This window comes from Somniosus microcephalus, chromosome 6 (genome assembly GCF_052327205.1).
Source record: "Somniosus microcephalus isolate GS21.2 chromosome 6, FLI_Smic_1.0, whole genome shotgun sequence".
Lineage (NCBI taxonomy): Eukaryota > Metazoa > Chordata > Chondrichthyes > Squaliformes > Somniosidae > Somniosus > Somniosus microcephalus.
This window is the reverse complement of record NC_140992.1, coordinates 241,194,873-241,220,102: the sequence shown is the minus strand read 5'-3', so window position 1 is coordinate 241,220,102 and position 25,230 is coordinate 241,194,873. Positions and strand designations below refer to the sequence as shown.

At 41.1% G+C, this 25,230-nt stretch overlaps 1 protein-coding gene across 1 annotated transcript in view; it reads left to right on the top strand.

Annotated features, from left to right (window-relative positions):
• Positions 1-25,230, top strand: part of znf276 (zinc finger protein 276) — a 47,710-nt gene that overhangs the window by 7,001 nt on the left and 15,479 nt on the right. Inside the window, exons 3-8 of the mRNA XM_085991631.1 lie at positions 6,574-6,889; positions 11,127-11,197; positions 14,364-14,918; positions 22,042-22,126; positions 22,997-23,080; positions 24,473-24,562. Of these exons, the coding sequence (XP_085847757.1) occupies positions 6,574-6,889; positions 11,127-11,197; positions 14,364-14,918; positions 22,042-22,126; positions 22,997-23,080; positions 24,473-24,562 (1,201 nt within the window). The remainder of the gene's footprint in view (positions 1-6,573; positions 6,890-11,126; positions 11,198-14,363; positions 14,919-22,041; positions 22,127-22,996; positions 23,081-24,472; positions 24,563-25,230) is intronic.

The following is a 25,230-nucleotide window of genomic DNA, read 5'->3' as shown; positions in this document are numbered from 1 at the left end:
ATAATTTATTTTAATGTTTATTAAATGCAGCAATTTTTGTGGAATTTGTTCACTAAAGTTTGTAAACATTGACTTTAACACCTAATATTTGAAAATCCTTCTGAAAGGAATTGGGAAGGATGTTGTATCCAAGATTGTTCACAATTTCTACTACCCAAGTGGAGAAATTTCAGATTTGGTTATCAACCAAGTCAAGTCTCCCAGCTGACAGTGGCTTAAATGTTACACATGGTGGGCTTGTCTTTGCTGGCTCTCATTTTGTTTAGTCAAATGTGGTCCTGGATGACAATACCTATTCAGCTTCAATCCTACTACCTGAGTAGCTCTTTTCTGGTGAAGAGACCAATATGGTAAGATTCCAGCACCGTGCTTATTGACTTGAAATATCTGGAATTTCTTCCCTTGTGCAGATGTTTTCTGTTTTTTTTGTTGGTTGTAACAAACCCTATATTTGTGTGAGGGGAAATATTTTAAGTGGAAAGTGCTTCTCTTTCCCTGCGTACAATCTCATTCTTTTCTAAATTTGAGCCCTTTTATAAGCTTTCGATGGATCTTCCATTTGACCTGTCACTAATGTTATTTGAATAACCTGTCGAAAAGACACTCATTTTGGTTTGCCATCAGTAGACAAATAATATCGCATCATCTCATATGCCACAATAACTCTGAAATGTACTTTTGATGTACTTGGGAACATTTGGACAGGTGGCTTTTGTCTGCTACATGATGCGTTTTCCCTAGGAGTCCAGGATGATGGTGTTCCAGTACAGAGTGTTCCTGAATGTTCCAGGTACTGCACATACTTGCAGAATTTCTCAGCTGGTTGACCATGCTTCATTAACAAATAAATAGCTATCTTATAGTAACTTTGATATTGTGTCTATTGTATACAATAACACATTTGAAAATTAAATGGCCCTGAATTTCTGCGAGAGTTGTCACCGTTTCTCCAAGGGTTACACCAAAATTACAGCAGGAGATGGGGAGAAACCCTCGTGAACATTCAGGGCCTAGTAGTTAAAAAAAATTTCACCAACCAAAACACCTCTGCTTGATAATTGACTGTTAATTGGTACTGATTATGTTGGTCTGATATATAAATGGAATCTAATACTATCCAGAAACCTAAATACAAAAACCTCCCGCGGGCGGGGGCCTGCGATCTGGAAAAATCTGCGCCCTTAACTGAGGGCCCCCTGGGACGCGCACAATTCCGATCGTGGGCCTCTCCAAACTCCAAGTGCGCAGGGCCCACATATCCCAGAGGCGCAGGCAGTTCGCAGCGTCTCTGGGATCATGTGGGCCATGGGGAGCCAATCACAGAAGGGAATCTCCCTTCATACACTTGACAGGAAGACCTGTCAAATATATGAATGGAGATCACCCCCCAAAAACATAGTAAAACTTTCAATAAATTTTAAAAAATCACATTTTTAAAATGACTTGCAATTACAATAAATTAAGTATTAAACAAAAATTTAATTTTTCGAGGGGGGGAAAAAGAAATAGTTTTTTACGGGGCTAAAAATAAACATAACTTTTTTTTAAAGTATTTTTAAATGATAAATCTGTGGAAAAAAAATGTTGAACTTTTTTTCAACTCTTATCCTGGTAAAAACAGGCCTTACGCTTGCTTTTACCAGGCGTAAGAATTGTGTTTTCTGCGGACGAAGGGTCTCCAAAAAGTGGAACTATCCGCCCGCAGAGGCCCTGCTCCAGGGCAGCCAGAGGATTGGTCAAGACCATTCTTGATGGATCGGAAATGCCGGTTTTCAGCGCCTGCGCTGTGCATGCCTGAAACCGGCATTTCTGATGTCCCTACGGGTGGGTACACAGCACGTACACACCTGTAGGGATCGGAATATCTGGGCCAATAACTCTAACCAACCTTGACTTTACTCTAGTTCTTCAGCAGGATAATGACTGTATGTCACACTAGATAGGTTTCCAAATTGAAGTTCCTTGCTGGACCATAGCTGTCTTGAGAGAATCTTGAAGGGTCTGTGAAATCATCATATTTCTGTATTTGTTAACTTCCACAACATTTCTACTATGTAACAAAAAATGATCTTGTCAGCTGCCCAAACCATGCTTTCAGAACAGGATGAGTTCTGTGAATATGTCCATTCTTGCAAGAGCTCCGATACAGAAAAGTTTGAAAACCACAAGAGTAGACAATAAATATATTTAATGGGATTTATGACCATGGTCACATGAGACTGACAAAAAAAAAAAAAAAATCTCCAGTTGTGCCTTCGATCTACTCCTGAAATTCCTTATTCCATGCTCAATGTTCACCTGTCTCCCTGTAAATTCTGAAGGAATGAGACTCCATGCCATTAAAAAATTTACTTCCACTGGAATGGACAAGCCCTAACTTTTTATGGCGTTTTTAGTTATATTTATCACGCAAGTACCCTGACTTCACGCTGTTGCATGTATTTCAATGCTGATTCTCTCGCCGAGATACTGGTATAGCACAGCTTCTGGAGGCGCAGGACAACTCTGACAGCAACCTCCTGATTTCCGTGTTTAACCGTGTTTAGCATGTGCGGTCGGCGGAAGTTGCTGTCTGATTTACTCTTTAATAACGGTAAGCACTGATAGCCACACCGTTATTCTTACTGCAAAATCCGGGTCAATATGTTGATGGACCAGGAAACAGTCTACATTGTTAGTTAGAACAATGCTAATGGACAAGTGGAACACAATAATTGCGGCAGAGTTTTCAGCAAGTTGGAGTTTGACGCAGTGGAGGTGTATTTCAGGAGTATGTTTGTTAAATTATTTCACTTTTTTCACTCATTATTTTTCTTTTTGAAGGTATTGGCCCAGTAATTCCGGGCACAACGCGTGAGTAAGGACGGGGTACTCACGCGTGTGCCCGGAGGAATTGCCGGTTTTCAGCATGCACAGCGCATGCGCTGAAAACCGACATTTCCTGTCCTCTGACCCAAGGGGTTAAGAGGCTGAACGCGTGCGCGGTATCGGGCAGCGCGTGCAACTTGGATTTCCTCTATTTTTAGAGAGTTGCGCGTGTGTAAAGGCCTCCGGTATTTACGCATTGAAAAACCACACGTAAGTACTTAGTTTTACACGTAAGTGGTCTATTAATACAATTGAGAATTTTTTTTTCCACAGGTTTGTTATTTTTAAAGAATTTACAGTAAGGTAAGTTTTTAGTTTTAGCCCCGATTTTATATAAAAAATAAAAATAAAAAAAAAATTTCAAATGTTAAAATTATTGTTTAAAATAGTTTTTCAGAGTTCTTTATGGTTCATTTAAGTAGTGCAATGTTTTTTTAAATTTTCTTTCAGGTTTAAGTAGTGTTTTGGGGCCAGGAGTTTTCATGAGTTTGACAGCTCTTACTGTCAAACTCATGAATGAACTTTTGTAACCTCCCATTGGTTGCCCTGTGCTCACGTGATCCCAGCCGGCTCATCGCACTAAGTACGCCGCTGGGTCATGCATGCACAGCGCGGCAGGACCTCAAGCGGTCCAGTGAGAGGAAATGCAATGCGGGCCAGAATTAAAATGTCAGCGCGCTGGGTAAGTGAACATCGGGGGCTTGCACGCGCGGCAAGCTCCCGATCCTAATTTCAGGGCCACTATATACATCCGAAAGAAAATATTGCTTCTTACTTTTATTCTCACTGTTAATCTGAATTAGGCCTTGAAATTAGTTATCGTTGTGGTGTCTTTGCTGTACATTGTTTCAAAAAGCTTGAAGAGACTGAACCCTCTTTTTCCACAGACGCAAAATTAAGTTGGTTGTGATTCTCCGCATATGGAGTAGTCAAACCCACCCTAGAATTTGATGTGATATTTGGGATTGGCATTGGAGAAATAGCATAATATTCTGGGTTTGGTAGAATCAGTGAATAATTTAAAATACCCTTATGTGCAAACTAAACAGTTTTAGTTTGTTTCATTGGGATTGCAAAAATGATTGAGTTGAAATACTGTTTTCCAAAATGCGTTCTTCACCTGACAGTGCACTTTCCTTAAGTTATGCACTCTGTACATAAATTTGCCCCCTGACAGGTTTTTAATTTCCGCTGGCTTTTGTATGTCTTGCATATCTTTCTCGTTGTATGTCAACTGCTTTTAGAATGGTTTCCACAATTTTATCTATCTATTTTTGATTGTTACACAGTTTTTTCAATTTGTCATTTTTCTTTCATGTGCTTTACTGCTGAGAATATATTACCTTATGTAATTGAAGTGTGGTACAGTATATTCTACAAAAAACCAAAGTATCAAAAAAAAAATTGAGTCACTGAGGGGGGGGGGGACGCAAACTTTAGTTTAAACTTTTATATCACCTAGAACTCTGATTTTCAAGATATGCCTTGTATTATAATGTCTTTAAAAGTGATTTCTTTACAATGCTGAATCTGAAATAGAAGAGAGCAACAAAACACTTGGGAAAATTTAGACAGTAAGTAAATCATTGAAGAATGTATCAAATGTAAACCCAGAATTATGGCAGCTCCATGGACTGCGCATGTTCTTTTAAATCCTATTTCAGGATTATTCCTTAAAATAATGAGCTCTGAAAATCATTGCCAAGTAATTAGTGTTTTATAAATTACAAGATTACATTGGCCCGTAATTTCCAATAGGAGGCTTCCTGCGTGCGGAGGCCTCCTATTGGGGGAAAAAATCTACGCCCTTACCTGAGGGCTCCCGAGGTGCAGTCATTCCTGATCCTGGGCCTCTCCACAGTCGAAATGTGCAGGGCCCACATATCCCAGGGGCGCAGGCGGTTCGCAAGCGTCCCTGGGATCATGTGGGACAGGTGAACCAATGAAAGAAGGGAGTCCCCCTTCATACTTCTAACAGATAGACCTGTCAAATATATGAATGGGGATCACTGAAAAAAGACATCAAAACATTAAATAACTTTTTAAAAAACCATCACGTTTTTAAAATGAGTTAAAATGACATTGGCCCAGAAATTCGGGTCTCCACGAGTGAGTACGCATGGGGTACTCACCCGTAAGCCCAATGGAAGTGCCGGTTTCGTGTATGCACTGCGCATGCGTGGGAAACCGGCACTTCCGTTCCCCTGAAAGAAGGGGTTCAGAGGTCGAACGCGTGTGCAGGAGAGGCAGCACGTGCACATCGAACTGACGTTTTTTTTGCAGGTTTTCCCGGGAAGGTAAGTCTCCAGAAGTTAGACATTTAAAAAGCAGTCGCAAGGTCTGCTTTTTACAAGGTAAGTGGTGAATTAATTAAAATTAAAACATTTTTTCCACAGGTTTATTATTTTTAAATACTTTAAAGAAAGGTAAGTTTATTTTGAGCCCTGTTAGAAAATAAAATTATTTTTTCAAAAATTTAAATTATTGTTTAAAATAGTTATTTCATGTAATTTATAGTTTATTTTAAAAATGTGATTTAAAAAAAAAAATGTATTTGAAGTTTTAGTGATGTTTTGGGGCTTACAGTATTTATAGGTTTGACAGTTCCTGTCAAACTTATGAATGAAGCATTCCCTGCTACCATTGGCTCTCCATGGCCCACGTGATCCCAGGGGACGCATCGAACTAACTGCGCCCCTGGGATACACAAGCACTGCGCGCCGGCAGTTGGAGGAGGCCCAGGATCTGAATCCCACGCGGGCCCACAGCTCAATGACCGGCGCGCTAGGTAAGTGCAAGTCGGGGGCTTGCACCCGCGGGAAGCCCCCGACCCGAATTTCTGGGCCATTAAATTAAATATTTTAAACAAATTTCATTTTTTGAAAAAAAATACGGGGCTAAAAATAAACTTTAAAAAAAAAGTATTTTAAATTATAAATGAGTGGAAATTTATTTAAAAAAAAAAAAACTTTTATGCTGGTAAAAGCAAGCCTTGCGCATGCCTGAAACCGGCACATGTGAGGTCCCTACACCTCGTACACATCCATAGGGATCGGAAAATACGGGCCATTCTCTTCATTAATCAAACCTTTTCTGTACAATCATAAGAAATTGTAAATATTAAGATGGTTCCATAGGTTCAATACTTCCCCTCAATCAATGTGCTTATATCTGATCAGCAAGGACAGGAACAGTTGAGTGATGCGTAAAAACACATTTATATTTAACTTCCCTTTATCTCTCTCTCGGCCTCTGGTACTACTATTCTATAACTAGACACCAAGAATTACATGTATCTCATATTTTTCATTCTCTAGGTGGAAGAGCTTTCCATTTTGATGCAGTTAGGAATCCATGAGAATTAGCTGAGGCCCTTTATCCAACCACTCTTGATGTGCTGTGCCAGATTCCAATCATGCTGCACCACCAGCAAGATGGATTGTCTTCATTTTATTCCTAAATACTAAATCCTCACAATTAAGTCACGTGCTTTTTTAAAACCGAGCTCACAATTTTACCGAGTTTTCCTTGGAGTAACCATTGTATGGCTGCACATGTTAAACCATAAACGTTTGTGAAATTTTTTATCCTAAATGTAGTGCTAAGTGAAATGAATAAAAGAAACTTGAATATTAGTTTCTCAGCATAGTTTATGTTCACTGACAAAGTAGTTAACTTTTATATTTGTTTCCCATTTCTCATTAGCTACACCTCTTGTGACCACCAACTACTGCCGTCTGTGCCATGGAAAGTTTTCCTCCAGGAGTCTACGTAATGTTTTTGCAAAAGTTCCTCTGATTGAGGCGAATCCAGAGAGGCAGCGCAGAGCACAACAGACTTTCTGTGCCGATTTTCAGAAGTTAGTTGGTGTTGTGGTGGGGCAGGATCCCACTTTGCCGCAATATATCTGTCGGAACTGTCATGCTCAGTTTTATAAATGTCGGCGTATCTTGAGAACCTTCATTCAAAGAGTGAATAATTCACCAGTAGCTTCTGTACAGCGTGGACAAGAGGCTGGCAGGTACTTCAAATCACTGATTGATGGAAAGATTACTGTATTCTACTGTCTAATGTTACCAAATGTACATTGAAATTATATGTAATAAACCTGAGTACCTGTTGTACTTTAAAAAAAAAAAAAAAATGCAAGATTAAAGTTATCCAGAAATATTACTTAGCAACTGTAGCCCATCTTTGTCATCAGTTGGCTGATGATTTGTGGTGGCAACAATCTCTCTGTCTAGCTTGGTATTGGGCAACATCTTGGAGGTTTTTTGCAAAGCTCAAACTCTAATGTTGCCGTCGTCCTATCTCAACCCAAGGTGCGTTTGGAGTACAAGAGTTTGGGCCCTCCTTTGCATTATTTCTTTTGGTTAGATTAAGCAAAACCTCAAGTTTAAAATTCTTATCCTTGTTTTCAAATCTCTCCATGGCATCGTCCCTCCCTATCTCGGTAACCTCCTCCAGCCCTACAATCCTCCAAGATATCTGTGCTCCTCCAATTCTGGCCTCTTACGCATCCCCGATTTTAATTACTCCACCATTGGCGGCCATGCCTTTAGCTGCCGAGGCCCTAAGCTCTGGAATTCCCTCCCTAAACCTTTCTGGGTCTCTCCCCCTCTTTCCTCCTTTTAAGACACTCCTTAAAACCTATCTCTTTGACCAAGTCTGCCCTAATATCCCCTTATGTGGCTCGGTGTCAAAGTTTGTTTAATGACGTTGATGACGCTCCTGTGAAGCGGCTTGAGATGTTTTACTATGTTAAAGGCACTATATAAATTCAAGTTGTTGTAGATTCAGAAGGGACAATCCTGCCTGACCAACCACCTCCATTTCTTGGAGGAAGTGACCACGTAAGTGGACTGTGGGAAGCCCTATGGCATGGTGTACCTAGACTTCTAAAAGACATTTGATAAAGCTCTACACAAAAAGGATAAACTCTTGCAATGAATAAGAAATGTCCTGAATGATAGGAAAGAACAAGTATGTTAGAGTGGGCTTGCTCCAAGGATTGGTGCTGGGACCATTACTGTTTCTAATTAGTGTCTGCCATGGCTCAGTGGTAGCACTCTTGCTTTTCAGCCAAAAGGTTGTGGCTTCAGAGACTTGAGCACATATTCTAAGTTGAGACTTCAGTGCACTGCTGACGGAATGCTGCACTAGTGTAGGTGCTGTCTTCCAGATGAGATGTTAAACCGAAGCCCTGTCTGCCCCCTCAAACGGATGTAAAAGATTCCATGACACTATTTGGAGAGAGAGAGAGCTCTTGGTACCTTTCACAGCCGCGGGATGCCCCAAAGCATTTCGCAGCAAATGAAGTACTTTTGAAATGTAGTCACTGTTGCAGTGTAGGGAGACTCCGCAGCTAATTTGCGCAGTCACTCAAACAGCTATGAAATAAATGCCCAAATAGTCTGTTTTAGTGGTGTTGGTTGAGGGACAAATGTTAGCCCGGACACTGGGAGAACTCTCCTTCTCCTTTGAATAGTGCCATGGGATCTTTTACACCCACCTGAAAGAGTGGCTGGGGCCTCGGTTTCATCATGAACAGTTGGATTTTTAGGATATCTTTGGATGGATAAATTAAAATGAACAAATGTCCTTCTCTCATCTGAATTATCATGATCTTCTGATCGGGTTCAGCCTGTCCATCATTCTTGTCGTCGCTCACTTCTTAGAACATAAGAAATAAGAGCAGGAGTAGGCCAATCAGCCCCTCGAGCCTGTTCCACCATTCAATAAGATCATGGCTGATCTGATCCTAACCTCAAATCTTCTACCCCTCTCCATCCACCCGAACCCATGTGATCTCCCGGGAGAGGCAAAAAACCCAATGGCCAATTTGGGAGGAAAAATCTGGGAAATTCCTCTCCGACCCATCTAGGCGATCGAAACTCGTCCAGGAGATCACTCTGTCCCTATATTTTCTACAGTACTTACCTTCTGTAAAGGCGATCTCCACCCAGCCAGGAACAGGAATAAAACCATCTCCTGAAATCTAACACAGAATTAGAACACAAGAAGTAGGAGCAGAACTAGGCTACACGGCCCCTGGGCCCACTCCACTACCCACAGGGCCATGGCCATTCCGAGCCTAGACTCATGTCCAATTTCCTGCCCGCTCCCCGTAACCCTTAATTCCCTTTACTTCTATGAAACTATCTATTTCTGTTTGAAATTTATTTAATGATGTAGCTTCCACAGCTTTCTGGGGCAGCAAATTCCACAAACCTACCACACTCTGAGTGAAGAAGTTTCTCCTCATCTCAGTTTTGAAAGAGCAGCCCCTTATTCTAAGATTATGCCCCCTAGTTCTAGTTTCACCCATCATTGGGAACATCCTCACCGCATCCACCCGATCCAACCCCTTCACAATCTTATGTTTCAATAAGATCGCCTCTCATTCTTCTGAACTCCAATGAGTAGAGTCCCAATCTACTCAACCTCTCCTCATATGACCACCCCCTCATCCCCGGGATTAACCGAGTGAACCTTCTTTGTACTGACTCGAGAGCAAGTATGTCTTTTAAGTATGGACACCAAAACTATGCAGTATTCCAGGTGCAGTCTCACCAATACCTTGTACAACTGCAGCAATACCTCCCTGTTTTTATATTCTATCCCCCTAGCAATAAAAGCCAACATTCCATTGGCCTTCTTGATCACTTGCTGCACCTGCATACTAACTTTTTGAGTTTCATGCACCAGGACCCCCAGATCCCTTTGTACTACAGTACTTTCCAGTTTCTTGCCATTAAGATAATAACTTGCTCTATGATTTATCCTGCCAAAGTGCATAACCTCACACTTTCCAGTATTGTATTCCATCTGCCAAATCTCTGCCCACTTACTTAGCCTGTCTATGTCCCTTTGCAGGTTTTTTATGTCCTCCTCACTCACTACTTTCCGTCCCATCTTTGTATCATCTGCAAACTTTGATATGTTACACTCGGTCCCCTCCTCCAAATCGTTAATATAGATTGTAAAGAGTTGGGGACCCAGCACTGACCCCTGCGGAACACCACTAGTTACTGATTGCCAGTCTGAGAACGAACCATTTATCCCAACTCTCTGCTTTCTGATAGAGAGCCAATCCTCCACCCACGCCAGAATATGACCCCCCAATCCCGTGACTTTTTATCTTGAACAATAATCTTTTGTGTGGCACCTTGTCAAATGCCTTTTGGAAGTCTAAATACACTACGTCCACTGGATCCCCTTTGTCCACCCTGTATGTTACTTCCTCAAAGAACTCAAGCAAATTTGTCAAACGTGACTTCCCCTTCATGAAACCATGCTGAGTTTGTCCAATTAAATTATGTTTATCCAAATGTCCCGTTACTGTCTCCTTAATAATGGACTCTAACATTTTACCAACCACAGATGTTAGGCTAACAGGTCTATAGTTTCCAGCCTTCTGCCTACTACCCTTTTTAAATAAGGGTGTTACATTAGCAGTTTTCCAATCTGCCGGGACCTTTGCTGAGTCCAGGGAGTTTTGGAAAATTATTACCAATGCATCCACAATCCCTAACGCCACTTCCCTCAAGACTTCTATTGGCTCCTTGACCCCCAATGCATCAAATTCAAAATCCTCGTCCTCGTTTACAAAATCCTTCATGGCTTTGCCCCACCCTGTGCCTGTAACCTTCTCGAGGCCTTTTGGTCTTGCCACTTTGGCCTCCTGTGCATTCTTTCCTCTCTTTTTTCCTGTTTCACCATCCTCCCCCAGTCCATCCACTTCACCAACAATCGGCACACAACATGCTACTTCTCTGTCGTTAAAACCTTTCTCAATTTTTTTCAACCGTGCTTTTGTTTTCCTCTCTGTGAAGCACCTTAGGATGTTTTCTATGTTTAAGGCACTATATGAATGCAAGTTGTTGTTCAGATATCATTAAATTACAGAAATTATGGATAGATGAAAAGTTGTATTACAGCAAGTTGAGGCCATGAGAAAGCAGTCTTTTTTGTTGTAACCCTGAATGTAAACATTACAGCTCCGCATACATAGTTTATATTCAGGTATCGTGAAACAATTTTCTGGCTGTTCAAATGCAAAAATCTAGGTGAATTGCAGATTGAACTGGGTTTTGCCAAGTTATGGCAGAGTGCTATAGGAAAGTCCATCTATGACACAAACAGATCTTCCCATTCTCCAAGCTAGCTGTTCCATATCTTTGTTTTACAGGAGTGGTGTCTTTTATTTTCAATCTCAGTTGGATATAATGCTTTTATTTTTTATTTTATCATTGTAGATGTGTTGCAGCAACCGAATCATCATCAATACAATCACTTTCACAATCTCCATTAGACAATTCTATCTCTGGTAAGTGAACCACACTATCAGCTCTGCTTCAATTTACTGTGCATAGAACTGTTTTACTCAATGTGAACAGCAACAAAAACTTGCATTTATATACCATCTTTTTAATGTCGTAGAACGTCCCAAGGCGCTTCACAGGAGCGCAGTCAGACAAAAATTGACACCGAGCCGGAGTTGGGCTTGAAGGAGCGTCTTAAAGGAGGAGAGGTGTAGGGAGGTAATTCCAGAGCTTGGGGCCTAGATGGCTCCAGGCATGGCTGCCAATGTTTGGGCAAAATGGGGGACAAGAGGCCAGAGTTGGAGGAACGCAGAGTTCTCGGAAGGTTCCAGAGAGAGGGAGGGGCGATGCCGTGGAGGGATTTGAACACTAAGAATTTTAAACTCGTGGCGTTGGTGGACCAGAAGCCAATGTAAGTCAGTGAGCATAGTGGTGAGCGGGACTTGGTGCGAGCTAGGATACGAGCTCAAGTTTATGGAGGATAGAAGATGGGAGGTCCGCCAGGGGAACATTGGAATAGTCGAGTCTATGAACCGGGGAACAGGGGTAGGCCATTCAATTAGATCATACTTGATCTGTACCTCAACCTCATTTACCTGCCTTTGACCAATATCCCTTGACACCCTTGCCTAACAAAAATCTATCTATCTCAGTCTTGAAAGTGTCAATTCACCCAGCATTCACAGCCTTTTGGGGCAGAGAATTCCAGATTTCTACTACTCTTTGTGAAGACGTGCTTCCCGATTTCACCCCTGAATGGCCTGACACTAATTTTAAGATTATGTTCTTTTGTTCTGGATTTCTCCACCAAAGAAAATAGATTCTCTTCATCTACCCTATCGAAATGACAGATTAAATTTTATTTTTAGATTCTGTCTTTATCTGCCATTGGGGGAAAATATTTTTCCAGATACTGTAAGTCAAATTGCTTGTTGGCATGATGCATCGGCATATAATACTTTATGATGAAAAGTCTTAAGTATGTTGAGTATTTCTTAAGAATTTGAGTCATTTATTCCTCCTCTCCCCCCCCCCCCCCCCCCCCAATACCATACTCCAAAAAGCCGAGGATGTACATTATGGTTCTGACCAGCTTTTCATGAATGTTAATACAATTTCAGTAATTAAAAAATTATGTTATGGATTTTTTTCTTTTTCTAATTGACATTGTTTTGTACATCCTGCACAGCTAATTTTATCAGGCTTTTAACAAACATAAATAATTTCCTGTCACTTTTAATCATCTTATCCTCTTCTCTTCCAACCCCCACCCCTACCCCGGGCATGCTGGGTACTGTGTGTAATCTTTGTTTACACAGCCTCGGGCAGATTCTCCAAACAAAAGTATAATACTGGGGATGCTGGAAATCTGAAATAAAAACAGAAAATGCTGGAAACACTCAGCGGGTCAGGCAGCTTCTCTGGAGAGAGAAACAGTTAACGTTTCTCCAATTGTTTTAATGTGCAAGAAGGATGCAGCTTATGAGGAAAAGTACCAAGCTTCCTGAGAAAAAAGAATGTAAGCAATTGCCTCCTCCCAGGGTCACTGGAATGAGTTTATACACATTGCCAAAATCGATCGGCTATCACCGACACCTCTTCTACAGTTAGAGGCAAAGCTCAAGTATACATGGATAATATTGCATGAACTGTCAGACTATTGCAGCAATTGGCTGTGCACCTTTGATGCAGGCACAGAGACAACAATTCCCTGCTGCACAGATTTTACTGTCCCGTTGTGTGGGGTTACTTCAAAAATCTAAGTGCGTTCGAAAATTATAAAACTTAAGAGGTTTAGTATATTGGTTTACTGCTATCTGAATAATTTGAGAAATCTTTTTAGCGTTTTGTACCAGATTTAGTGTGTAGGTAGAGCTAATCATTGAGATTTTATTAAAAAGTTAGGATGTGTTCAAAAATTAAACATTGCTATTTCCAACATGTTGGTTTATAGTTCATCAATTCAAGAAGTGAATAGATTTCATTATTTATTGAAAGGACATATCTAATGATTGTTTGGACCCTTTATTAAAATAGTAACATTCATTTTAAGCTTCCTTAATTATTATACTGTCTTTTTAATTGCTTTTTAGATTAAGTCTGAGAAATCTTCAAACTATTTTAGTACTTTTACTAGAGACATCGTGCATCGTTTCAAAAATGATTATTCGTGTCAAGTTCAAGAGAACTACAGTATATTGGACTTTTATCATAAAATTTAAATGGATGATTGTGTTGCATTGGATTTTGGTGTCTTGTTCCCTTATCGTACAGTTAATTTGGCAATCGGGTTTTAGTGTGCTGTCTGTCAATTGTTTTTTGATATAAAAATGCTATTCTGTATTGATGAGCATCTTTTGAGGTAAATACAAAAATATTAGCCAAGAGAGTAACTTCTTTATCAAAAGTACTCCATTAATTGATTCCGTTTAAAAACCAAAGATGAAATAAATGTTCTTGGTAGGTTGAATGAGCATGCTATATATTGTGAGCATGGTACAACATTGTATATATATTTGAGACTACAGGAAACTCTTTTTTTTATCTGGGACCGGCGTGGTGCCGGTTGATCCAAAAGTCCGGATTACAGAGAGGTATACTGACCAAGGTACGAGAGCCCCGTACACGGCCACAGGTGCAGGAGCCCCGGTTACACGGCACTTGTGCAGGAGCCCCGGTTACACAGCCACAGATCCAGGAATCCCTGTTGCACGGCCACAGGTGCAGGAACCCCGGTTGCACGGCCACAGATCCAGGAACCCCGGTTACACGGCCACTAATATATAGTAAAATTACCTGAACCTACGCCTGAATTTTGCTGGTTAAAAGAGAGTTTCCTGTATTTAGATCCAGTTCAGCAGAGGTCTGCTGACTTTACACCTGTGATAAACACTGGTTGATTAGCTGGAGAATTGACGTATCCTGAGAAATGAAACTTGAATGAATTGGAATTTGCTTAGAATATTTCCTGGTATCTTCATCTTACATGGCGATTGATATCATTAGGAGCAATATCCATTTTACATTCTTTTTGTACAATTATTAAGGTATTACAAAAAAGTTTGACCATCTAACTCAAATGCACCACAATAATTAAATCGTGTTGGTTTGAAATCTGTTTCTAATTGCATTGTGCTGCAGATTGTTTTATAATTTTTTTTTAATTTTCAGATGATTTAAAATGGTTGTTAAATGATGGTGTCTTAAGTGCAAGCCCACAATGTCTGCAAATTTTGGTCACTTGGGCTCACCAGCATGGCAGCAACTGTGGGTCCCCACCAAACATACAGAGCGTTTTATCTGCAGAGTATCGCGGAGTAGTTGGAGCTGTATGGGGGTGTCCGGAGGGACACAGTTACATCCTGGACGTGCATTCAAATCACAACATTGTAATGAACGAGGGACAGTGCCCACGCAAAGAGAATAATGACTTAAAGAAAGAGGAAATTGTGGGGAGCACATTATCCCTATCACCTCAGAATGGAACAGGTACTGAAAATGGTGAGGGTGGTTCTGGCTCTAAGCTTCAATCAGTCCCAGTGTCACTTTGGTCATCCGACTTTCAGCCTTGTACATACATTGGAGTTGCTTCACAGCCAGTAGATGTTCACAGCTTGGAATGTCCGTTGAGCAAGGATATGTTTTTGCGCTCATATCCTGATGGTACTGAGTGCTCTTGGGAAAAAGTTCAGTTACAGGATGCCACTCGAATATTAAATGCAAACGGTAAGAAATTTTGTTTTAATGCTAAATTATGAGTTGTAACTTTTGTATTACACAATTGAAATATTCGTAATCTTAGTTATCATAGAATGGTTACAGCACAGAAGGAGACCATTCAGCCCGTGCCGGCTCTCTGCAAGAGCACTCAGCTAGTCCCACTCCCCCACCCTTTCCCTGTAGCCCTGCAAAATTTTTTCCTTCAGGTACTTATCCAATTTTCTTTTGAAAGCCACAATTGAATCTGCCTCCACCACCCTTTCAGGCAGTGCATTCCCGATCCTAACCACTCGCTGCATAAATTTTTTTCCCTCATCTCACCTTTGGATCTTCTGCCAATCACCTTAAATCTGTGTCCTCTGTTTCTCGACCCTTCCGGCAATGGGAACAGTTTCTCTCTCGCTACTGTCCAGACCCCTCATGATTTTGAACACCTCTATCAAATCTCCTCTCAACCTTGTCTGCTCTAAGGAGAACAACCCCAGCTTCTCCATGCAGGCTCTGACCATCATTTTCCAATCCTCTCTGGCTACAGGTGTGGTGCTGGAGGACTGCTAATGTGGTACCGTTGTTTAAAAAGGGAGAAAGGGATAGACCGAGTGATTACAGGCCGGTCAGCCTAACCTCGCTGGTGGGGAAAATTATTGGAAAAATTTCTGAGGAACAAGGTGAATCTTCATTTAGAAAGACACGGATTAATCAAGGACAGTCAGCATGGATTTGTTAAGGGGAGGTCATGTCTGACTAACTTGATTGAATTTTTTGAGGAGGTAACAAGGAGGGTCGATGAGGGTTGTGCGTTTGATGTAGTGTATATGGATTTTAGCAAGGCTTTTGATAAGATCCCACATGGCAGACTGGTCATGAAAGTAAAAGCCCATGGGATACAAGGCAAAGTGGCAAGTTGGATCCAAAATTGGCTCAGAAGTAGGAAGCAAAGGGTTATGGTCGATGGGTGTTTTTGTGACTGTAAGGCTGTTTCCATTGGGGTTCCGCAGGGCTCAGTACTAGGTCCCTTGTTTTTTGTGATATATATCAATGATTTAGACTTGAATGTAGGGGGTGTGATTAAGAAATTTGCAGATGATACAAAAATTGGCCGTGCAGTGGATAATGAAGAAGAAAGCTGCAGACTGCAGGAAGATATCAATGGACTGGTCAGGTGTGCAGAACAGTGGCAAATGGAATTCAATCCGGACAAGTGCGAGGTAATGCATTTGGCGAGGGCTAACAAGTCAAGGGAATAGACAATAAATGGTAGGACACTGAGAAGTAGAGGGACGTTGGAGTGCATGTCCACAGATCCCTGAAGGTAGCCGAGGCATAGAATATAAGAACAGGGAGATGATGCTTGAACTGTATAAAACACTAGTTAGGCCGCAGCTCGAATACTGCGTGCAGTTCTGGTCACCACATTACAGGAAGGATGTGACTGCACCAGAGGAGGTGCAGAGGAGATTTTTTTTTTTTTATTATTCACTTATGGGATCTGTCACTGGCAAGGCCGGCATTTATTGCCCATCCCTAGTTGCCCTTGAGAAGGTGGTGGTGAGCCGCCTTCTTGAATCACTGCAGTCTGTGTGGTGATGGTACTCCCACAGTGCTGTTCGGTAGGGAGTTCCAGGATTTTGACCCAGCGAAGCTGAAGGATCGGCGATACACTTCTAAGTCAGGATGGTGTGTGACTTGGAGGGGAACTTGGAGGTGGTGATGTTCCCAAGCGCCTGCTGCCCTTGTCCTTCTAGATGGAAGAGGTCGCGGGTTTGGGAGGTGCTGCCGAAGAAGCCTTGGCGAGTTGCTGCAGTGCATCTTGTAGATGGTACACACTGCAGCCACGGTACGCCAGTGGTGGAGGGAGTGAATGTTTAAGGTGGTGGATGGGGTGCCAATCAAGCGGGCTGCTTTGTCCTGGATGGTGGCGAGCTTCTTGAGTGTTGTTGGAGTTGCACTCATCCAGGCAAGTGGAGAGTATTCCATCACACTCCTTACTTGTGCCTTGTAGATGGTGGAAAGGCTTTGGGAAGTCGGGAGGTGAGACACTCTCCGCAGAATACCCAGCCTCTGACCTGCTCTTGTTGCCACAGTATTTATGTGGCTGGTCCAGTTAAGTTTCTGGTCAATGGTGACCCCCAGGATGTTGATGGTGGGGGATTCGGCGATGGTAATGCCGTTGAATGTTGTGGGGTGGTGGTTAGACTCTTGCTTGTTGGAGATAGTCATTGCCTGGCATTTCTGTGGTGCGACTGTTACCTGCCACTTATCAGCCCAAGCCTGAATGTCGTCCAGGTCTTGTTGCATGCAGGCATGGACTGCTTCATTATCTGAGGAGTTGCGAATGGCACTGAACACTGTGCAGTCATCAGCGAACACTCCCATTTCTGACCTTATGTTGGAGGGAAGGTCATTGATGAAGCAGGTGAAGATGGCTGGGCCTAGGACACTGCTCTGAGGAACTCCCGCAACGATGTCCTGGGGCTGTGATGATTGACCTTCAAACACCACAACCATCTTCCTTTGTGCTAGGTATGACTCCAGCCAGTGGAGTGTTTTCCCCCTGATTCCCATTGACTTCAGTTTTACTAGGGCTCTTTGATGCCACACTCGGTCAAATGCTGCCTTGATGTCAAGGGCAGTCACTCTCCCCTTACCTCTGGCATTCAGCTCCTTTGTCCATGTTTGGACCAAGGCTGTAATGAGGTCGGGAGCCGAGTGGTCTTGGCGGAACCCAAACTGGGCAGCAGTGAGCAGGTTATTGGTGAGTAAGTGCCGCTTGATAGCACTGTCGATGACACCTTCCATCACTTTGCATCAATTTACGAGGATGTTGCCTGGGCTGGGCAATTTTAGCTATGAGGGAAGATTGGATAGGCTGGGGTTGTTTTCTTTGGAACAGAGGAGGCTGAGGGGAGACCTTATTGAGGAGTATAAAATTATGAGGGGCCTAGATAGAGTGGATAGGAAGGACCTATTTCCCTTAGCAGAGGGATAACCAGGGGGCATAGATTTAAAGTAATTGGTAGGAAGTTTAGAGGGGATTTGAGGAGAAATGTTTTCACCCAGAGGGTGGTGGGGGTCTGGAACTCACTGCCTGAAAGGCTGGTAGAGGCAGAGATCACATTTAAAAAGTACTTGTAGGTTATGGCACTTCAGGTGCATATCCAAGGCTTTGGACCAGGTGCTGGAAAGTGGGATTAGGGTGGATAGCTCTTTGTCGGCCAGCACGGACAAGATGGGCCAAATGGCCTCCTTCTGTGCTGTAAATTTCTATGATTGTATTCCAGTCTATCCACGTAACTGAAGTCCCTCATCCGTGGAACCATTCTTGTAAATCTTTTCTGTGCCCTTTCTAAGGCCTTCACATCCTTCCTAAAGTGCAGTGCCCAGAATTGGACACAATACTCCAGTTGAGGCCAAACCAGTGTTTTATAAAGGTTCATTATAACTTCCTTGCTTTTGTACTCTCTGCCTCTGTTTATGAAGCCCAGGATCCCGTAAGCTTTTTAAACCGCTTTCTCAACTTGCCCTGCCACTCAATGATTTGTGCACATATACCCCCAGCTCTCTCTGTTCATGCACCCCCTTTAGAATTGTACCCTTTAGTTTATATTGCCTCTCCTCATTCTTCCTACCAAAATGTATCACTTCGCACTTTTCTGCATTAAATTTCATCTGCCCCGTGTCAGCCCAGTCTACCAGCCTGTCTGTCTTCGTGAAGTCTATCACTATCCTCGCTGTTCACTATACTTCCAAGTTTTGTGTCATCTGCAAATTTTGAAATTGTGCCCTGTACACCCAAGTCTAAGTCATTAATATATATCAAGAAAAGCAGTGGTCCTAGTACCGACCCCTGGGGAACACCACCTTCCTCCAGTCCGAAAAACAACCGTTCACCACTACTCTCTGTTCCCTGTCACTTAGCCAATTTTGTATCCATGCTGCCACTGTCCCTTTTATTCCATGGGCTTCAACTTTGCTGGCAAGCCTATTATGTGGCACTTTATCAAATGCATTTTGGTAGTCCATGTACACCACGTCAACCGCATTGCCCTCATCAACCCTCTCTGTTACCTCATCAAAGAACTCGATCAAGCTAGTTAAACACGATTTGCCTTTAACAAATCCATGCTGGCTTTCCTTAATTAATCCATACTTGTCCAAGTGACTGTTAATTTTGTCCCTGATTATTGTTTCTAAAGCTTCCCCACTACCGAGGTTAAACTGACTGTCCTGTAGTTGCTGGGTTTATCCTTACACCCTTTTTTGAACAAGGGTGTAACATTTGCAATTCTCCAGTCCTCTGGCACCAGCCCCGTATCCAAGGAGGATTGGAAGATTATGGCCAGTGCCTCCGCAGTTTCCACCTTTACTTCCCTCGGCATCCTAGGATGCATCCCATCCGGTCCTGGTGACTTATCTACTTTAAGTACAGCCAGACTATCTAGTACCTCCTCCTTATCAATTTTTATCCCATATCTGAACTACCTCCTCTTTTACTATGACTTTGGCAACATCATCTTCCTTGGTAAAGACAGATGCAAAGTACTCATTTAGTACCTCAGCCATGCCCTCTGCCTCCATGCGTAGGTCTCTGTTTTGGTCCCTAATCAGCCCCACCCCTCCTCTTACTACTCATTTACTATTTATATGTATATAGTAGACTTTTGGATTCCCTTTTATGTTGGCTGCCATTGTATTCTCATACTCTCTCTTTGCCCCTCTTATTTCCTTTTTCACTTCCCCTCTGAACTTTCTATATTCAGCCTGGTTTTCTCTTGTATTCTCAACCTGACATCTGTCATTCGCCCCCTTTTTCTGCTTCATTTTACTCTATCTCTTTCGTCATCCAGGGAGCTCTGGCTTTGGTTGCCCTACCTTTCCCCCTTGTAGGAATGTACCTCGACTGTACCCGAACCATCTCCTCTTTAAAGGCAGCCCATTGTTTGATTACAGTTTTGCTTGCCAATCTTTGATTCCAATTTACCTGGGCCAGATCCGTTCTCAACCCACTGTTATAGGAACATAGGAATGAGTACTGGAAAGATTAGTATTAATCCCTAGATAAGTCACTAGTAGCAGCTCCATGGAACTCTACTCATTCATTTTAGTGGAACAGATATGCTGGGGTGACGGATGTTAAGAGACTCAATTGAAGTGTGTCAGTTTCTTACCATTGCTAGTTGGGGGGGGGGGGGGGTCTGTCTGTTTACAGATTGATCTGGCTATCTTTATTTATTTCTGCAGTCTGTATTGAGTGTTTGCTATAGTTTCAAAAACTGGGATAATCATTCATTCTATTTCAAACTACTAATTTGGTGAGGTACAGCAATACCTTTGTGTGGGGAATGTAAGAAAGTGTGGCAGCCAATTTGTGCACAGTAAGGTCCCACAAACAGCAGTGAGATATATGACCAGATACTCTTTTAGTGATATTGATTGAGGGATAAATGTTGGCCAGGGCACTGGGAGAATTCTTGCTGATGGGTTTCTTGAGGACGTGTTAATGAAACTGCTGGATTGTCTTCAGCCCTGTTTATACAGTTGGATTGGTCTTGACATACTGTAACAGGCACGGCCATTGGTTTGTGGTTTTCACAGAAAAATAGAGAGGATCATGGAATCCCATCCCCCAAAATACCAATAAACCTCTCCATTCAATAAAAATGGAATTTGACTTCTTCAACATAAACCAGAGTCCTAGCCACAATCTGCTTGAGTTGTGAGATTTGGAGCAACTGATCTGTATGTGTAACTGGTTTTTATCAGCCTTGGCTCAGTAGTGGCACTCTTGCCTCGAGTCAGAAAATCGAGGATTCTAGCTCCAGCCCAGAGGCTTGAGCACATCATCTAAATAACACCCGAGTGCAGTACAGTGGGACTGCTGCACTGCCGAGGTGCTGTTTTTCGGATGAGGTGTTATTCTTGCTATGTAGTAGGAAGGACAAATCTTTGACCTTATTAGAGCCTTATTAAATAAGGATAACATTATCGCCATAGAAAGGAGTATTTATTGATGGCACATTCCAGACAGACTCTGTTTTAGGATGACTAAGACATAATAAGGGATCTATTATCATCTTGGGGAGTACCAGGAACATAGGTACCAGTAAAATCTTGTAAAATTGGGGTTGTAGGGTCCACAATACAGGATAAGATTAGTGAGGTCTAATTAGGGACAGTCGATACGGATTTAAAAAGGGCAGGTTGTGCTAGACTAATTAATTTTTTTGTGGTTAAGATTACATTTGAAAAAGGCAGCTTATGGCAACCCAAAACTTTCAAAGACTGTGACCCAAGAGTGCAAATGCACAAGATTTTGTTTTTTTTAAGTAGGATGAGAAATTAAAAGTAAATGGAGAGGTGACACATTTAGGAGAGGGTATATTGATATGAAATCTGGGATGACATACTGTATAAATTGATTGAGTATAGTTACTTGGAAGCTTCTCTTGGGGTGCTAGTGAAACATTTGCAGCATGTTGAACTTTTAGAAATGTTATTGCTGAACTAGTGGTAACCTCTGCAAAGATAAGATTAGAAGTGAAGAGATCCACTCGAAGGTATAAAGCTACATTGGTAGAATATGCAGAAATGTAACCAGATGTTTTGATGAATTGAATTTTTTTTTGATTGCCCGACTTTTAAAATGTAGTGTTGTCCCTGTCCATGCATCTGTGCTTAACAAGTTAGAAATGAATCGTCTCAAGAAAAACTTTGCAAATCATCAAATCTTGTAAGAAAGTACCCGAGGGAATATACATCTTTAGCGTTAAAATCAGTTTCTTAAATACAAGTAGGTACTGCTGTCGCCAGCAATCGCAGTATTACAGTACCTTGTTTTATTGAACACTGTGGCCGAAGAAGTACGCCAAGACACCTGCCTGCTTCAATTATGAGTAGAATCCATGGTCTCAAGATAGCTGCCGTGATTTCTAGAAATCACAACAAGTAGAGAAAGTATTACTAAGTTTAACTGTAATTAAAGATGAGGGAGAAAATGTTACCTTGTTAAAGTCATGATGGTCACTGCATAATAAAATTCATAACGGGTGAGACATTTAGTGCTGATTTCATACTGTTCTATGGTCATTGACTGTTGCTGTAAGAATGTTTGTTTTTCGTTTCCGTGCAGTAGATCAAATTAGCTGCAACGAAGCATCGTGTTCTGTAATGGATGATGTGGCAGATGGGTTAGAGTCCAGTGATCTCTCTGACAGGTAGGGCTTCAGTACACTTAGTCCTATATGTTACTATGCTTATAATTGAAATATTTCAAGCAGGACCCCAGACTTGACTTTGTGATTTGTGGCAATTGGGCACAAGCTCCAGAACATTGTTTGATTTAGTGTGCTGAGATTGCTAGAATTATAGACAATTTTTAATTAAACTGATTGTGTATAAACTGTGCTTTTTAATTCAATGTTTTGCATTTAAGACAGTATAAATTGCAGTGTTCTGACAATTCAAACCTAAAACTGGGACTGGAATTAGAACTATTAAGTACAGTGGTCCAGTATGCCATACCAGCATTACCATAATGGGGCAAATTCCATATGGTTGCTTAAAATCTGGTAGGTGCTATGATTGTGCTTATTTTCCATATTGCTTTCATTCAACCATGGTTTGATTTGAAATGCTTTCATTTCATTTTGTCCCATTTTTATGTCCTCATCCTCTCGTCATTTTTTTTTATAGTACCGTCCCTGTTCTCTGACTTGGAAACCTTCAAACTGCTGCACTTTAAAAACTTGTTTGATGTTCTCTACCTCGGTCTTCCTCCCCATTGCTTATTCTAGCCATTTTCTTTCCCTCGCATGTAATTTTGATAATAGCTGCCCTGTTCTGCGACCCAGTAAATTGAGCAATGATCAGAAGCTTACGAGTTCCAGTGCTAAGGCTGCTTGCCATTTGAACTTGTTTTGATAGACAGGTTCTCACTGGGGCAATTGGATGCAACAGCATATGGAAATGAGGCTGTACACTAAGCATGGAGGGGAATGTGGCACATTGCATTGTTATCTTTGCCTTATCCTGTCAACTGCTATTTTAATGGTGATAAAGAATCTTACTAATTCTGTTTTTTGTAGGTATTTGTCAAGTGAAGATGATGGGGAGGGAAAAGCTAAGAATGGCTCTTCAGATGAGTCTTTTCAGCCGTACTGGGAGAAGAAGTGAGTCCCAGCGAACCTAACGAGCTTCACTAGGGTCTAGCTTTTACTTGAACAAACTGTAGCTTAGATTTGAACAAAGCAGCTCTGAGATAGTATTTATCTATAGATTATTGTATTGTAGTTATGCTTGGTTATACTGTAACTGGTAATTTGGGCTAAAGTGCTTTTAACCTGTACAAACAATCACTCAATATTCCAATAGTTTTGATATGGCACCATCTTAACCATCTGTTTTAATTGGCTAATTTTAAAAGAGATGTATTTCTCATTTATTTACTGGGTCATTACAGTTTAATTCTCTAAATTCAGCTGTCCTTGCTGTCCATAATGGTTCTGGCTCTAATTGAGTAATTGATGCAATAATTAACCTCCTGCATTTATCACTGTTTCAAATATTGCCTAGAAAATGGAGCCTTGCTACAGGAGGGCAAGAGCACATCGAGCCCACTCACATTAAAAATGGTGACAGTCTGCTCATAAATAATAATTGTTCTATTTGGCATAGTGTTGATAGAATTACAATATTTGTGATTCTACCATGAAAAATCCCAAATTAAAGAAAATAGTTCCTCCAAAAATTAAATCTATGATTATATATGGGGCAATGCAAAAAAGTTATACAACAAAAGTACAATATCCATTTCTGGATTTATTTTCCTATAACTTACATAATTGTAATTTGATTAAGTTTATATTAAAGTGAAACTCAATCTTTGTAACTGTGTTGGAGCTTATGGTTTTTATGTGCTGATGTGTAAAAAGCATAAGAACATTTTCAAATTGGAAAAGGCCAGTAGGCTCAACAAGGCTGTCCTGCATTCTTTGGATTGGAACAGGAGATGGATTTTCTCCAGAAGCTGACAAATAAAACTACAAATACTGTATTCCATAACTGGTCTTTGTAAGGAACTGAAGTTGGCAATGCTGTCAACTGGTGTTAAGATTTCTTAAGAATTTCCACTCGTGTAACAGGTTTTCCATTAATCTTTGCCACAGGTAGTATAAATTAAATATGATTGCCAAAACAAGGAGCTGAATGTTTGTGACTAAGACAGCCTTGATACCTTCAGAGTATAAATTGAAGGTGCAACATCATGGTCAGTCCTTATCAACAGTTACTGACTTGATTTGTTCATGTGCTGAAGATAACACACCACTGTCTGATTCTTTTATATCTGTGTGCAATGATTCTGACACCGTGTAACTTTCAGATTCAGAGTTGAAGACTTTTAAGTAATTAGACTTAAAAATCAGTGTAAATATGCAGAAGTTACACAGATGAGTGTGTTTATATCGTCTGCTTTTTGTTCAATTTTTAAAAACTTCACGCTCAGTTTGGAATAGTTAAAAAGGAACTGTTCGGTAGTTGAATTCAATTTTTCTCTTTTTCAGTAAGGTACCAACTAAGAAATGCAATAGTAAGGGGGTGAAGAAAACACCTGCAAAAAAGCGTGGACGGAAACCAAAATCAAAATCTGAAAGGTACTAATGGTAAATCTTCTGGAAAGTGAAGGGGGCTAACCAATGTTCTGTTTCACTACTGGACACTGAATCTATGTGAATGTCTAGTTTTTAGGCACCAAAAGCACAAGTCTTTGGTACAACTTGGAAGGCACTTTTGTAATTCGGTTGTGCTGTGGTTGATTTGTTTCAAGTAATTTATAACGTTAAATAAGATTTGATTAATTTTCTTAAAGGTTTTGTTGGTTTATTTTAGCCTGTTACAGTAACGTGAAGGTAACTTTAATGCAGAGTTAATTGATAAATCTGAAAGATGCTTTGAAGTTGCTCATTGTTGAGACGCATGCTATAAATATTTATTTATCTTCAAACTATTAATCTAGTTTTCTGTTTTGGAGGCTTGCCCCCTTTTCCTTCTGTTACTAACCAAGCAGCATCATGGATTGAGGAAGAAAATAAGACAAATCAAGAAAGAGGCTTCAAATATTTGCTAGACTCTGGTTAGTAACAGGGACGGCCAATATAAACGGAAAGCTAACTAATTGTTTCAGGATTATTTAAATATAATATATGCCTCACAACAAAACATTTTTCATTATGTAGCATGAGATGAAAATTACTGGATCATTAACAAAAATGAGGATAAGACCCCAAATCAATTCTGATTATTTGGAATACAAATGACCTGG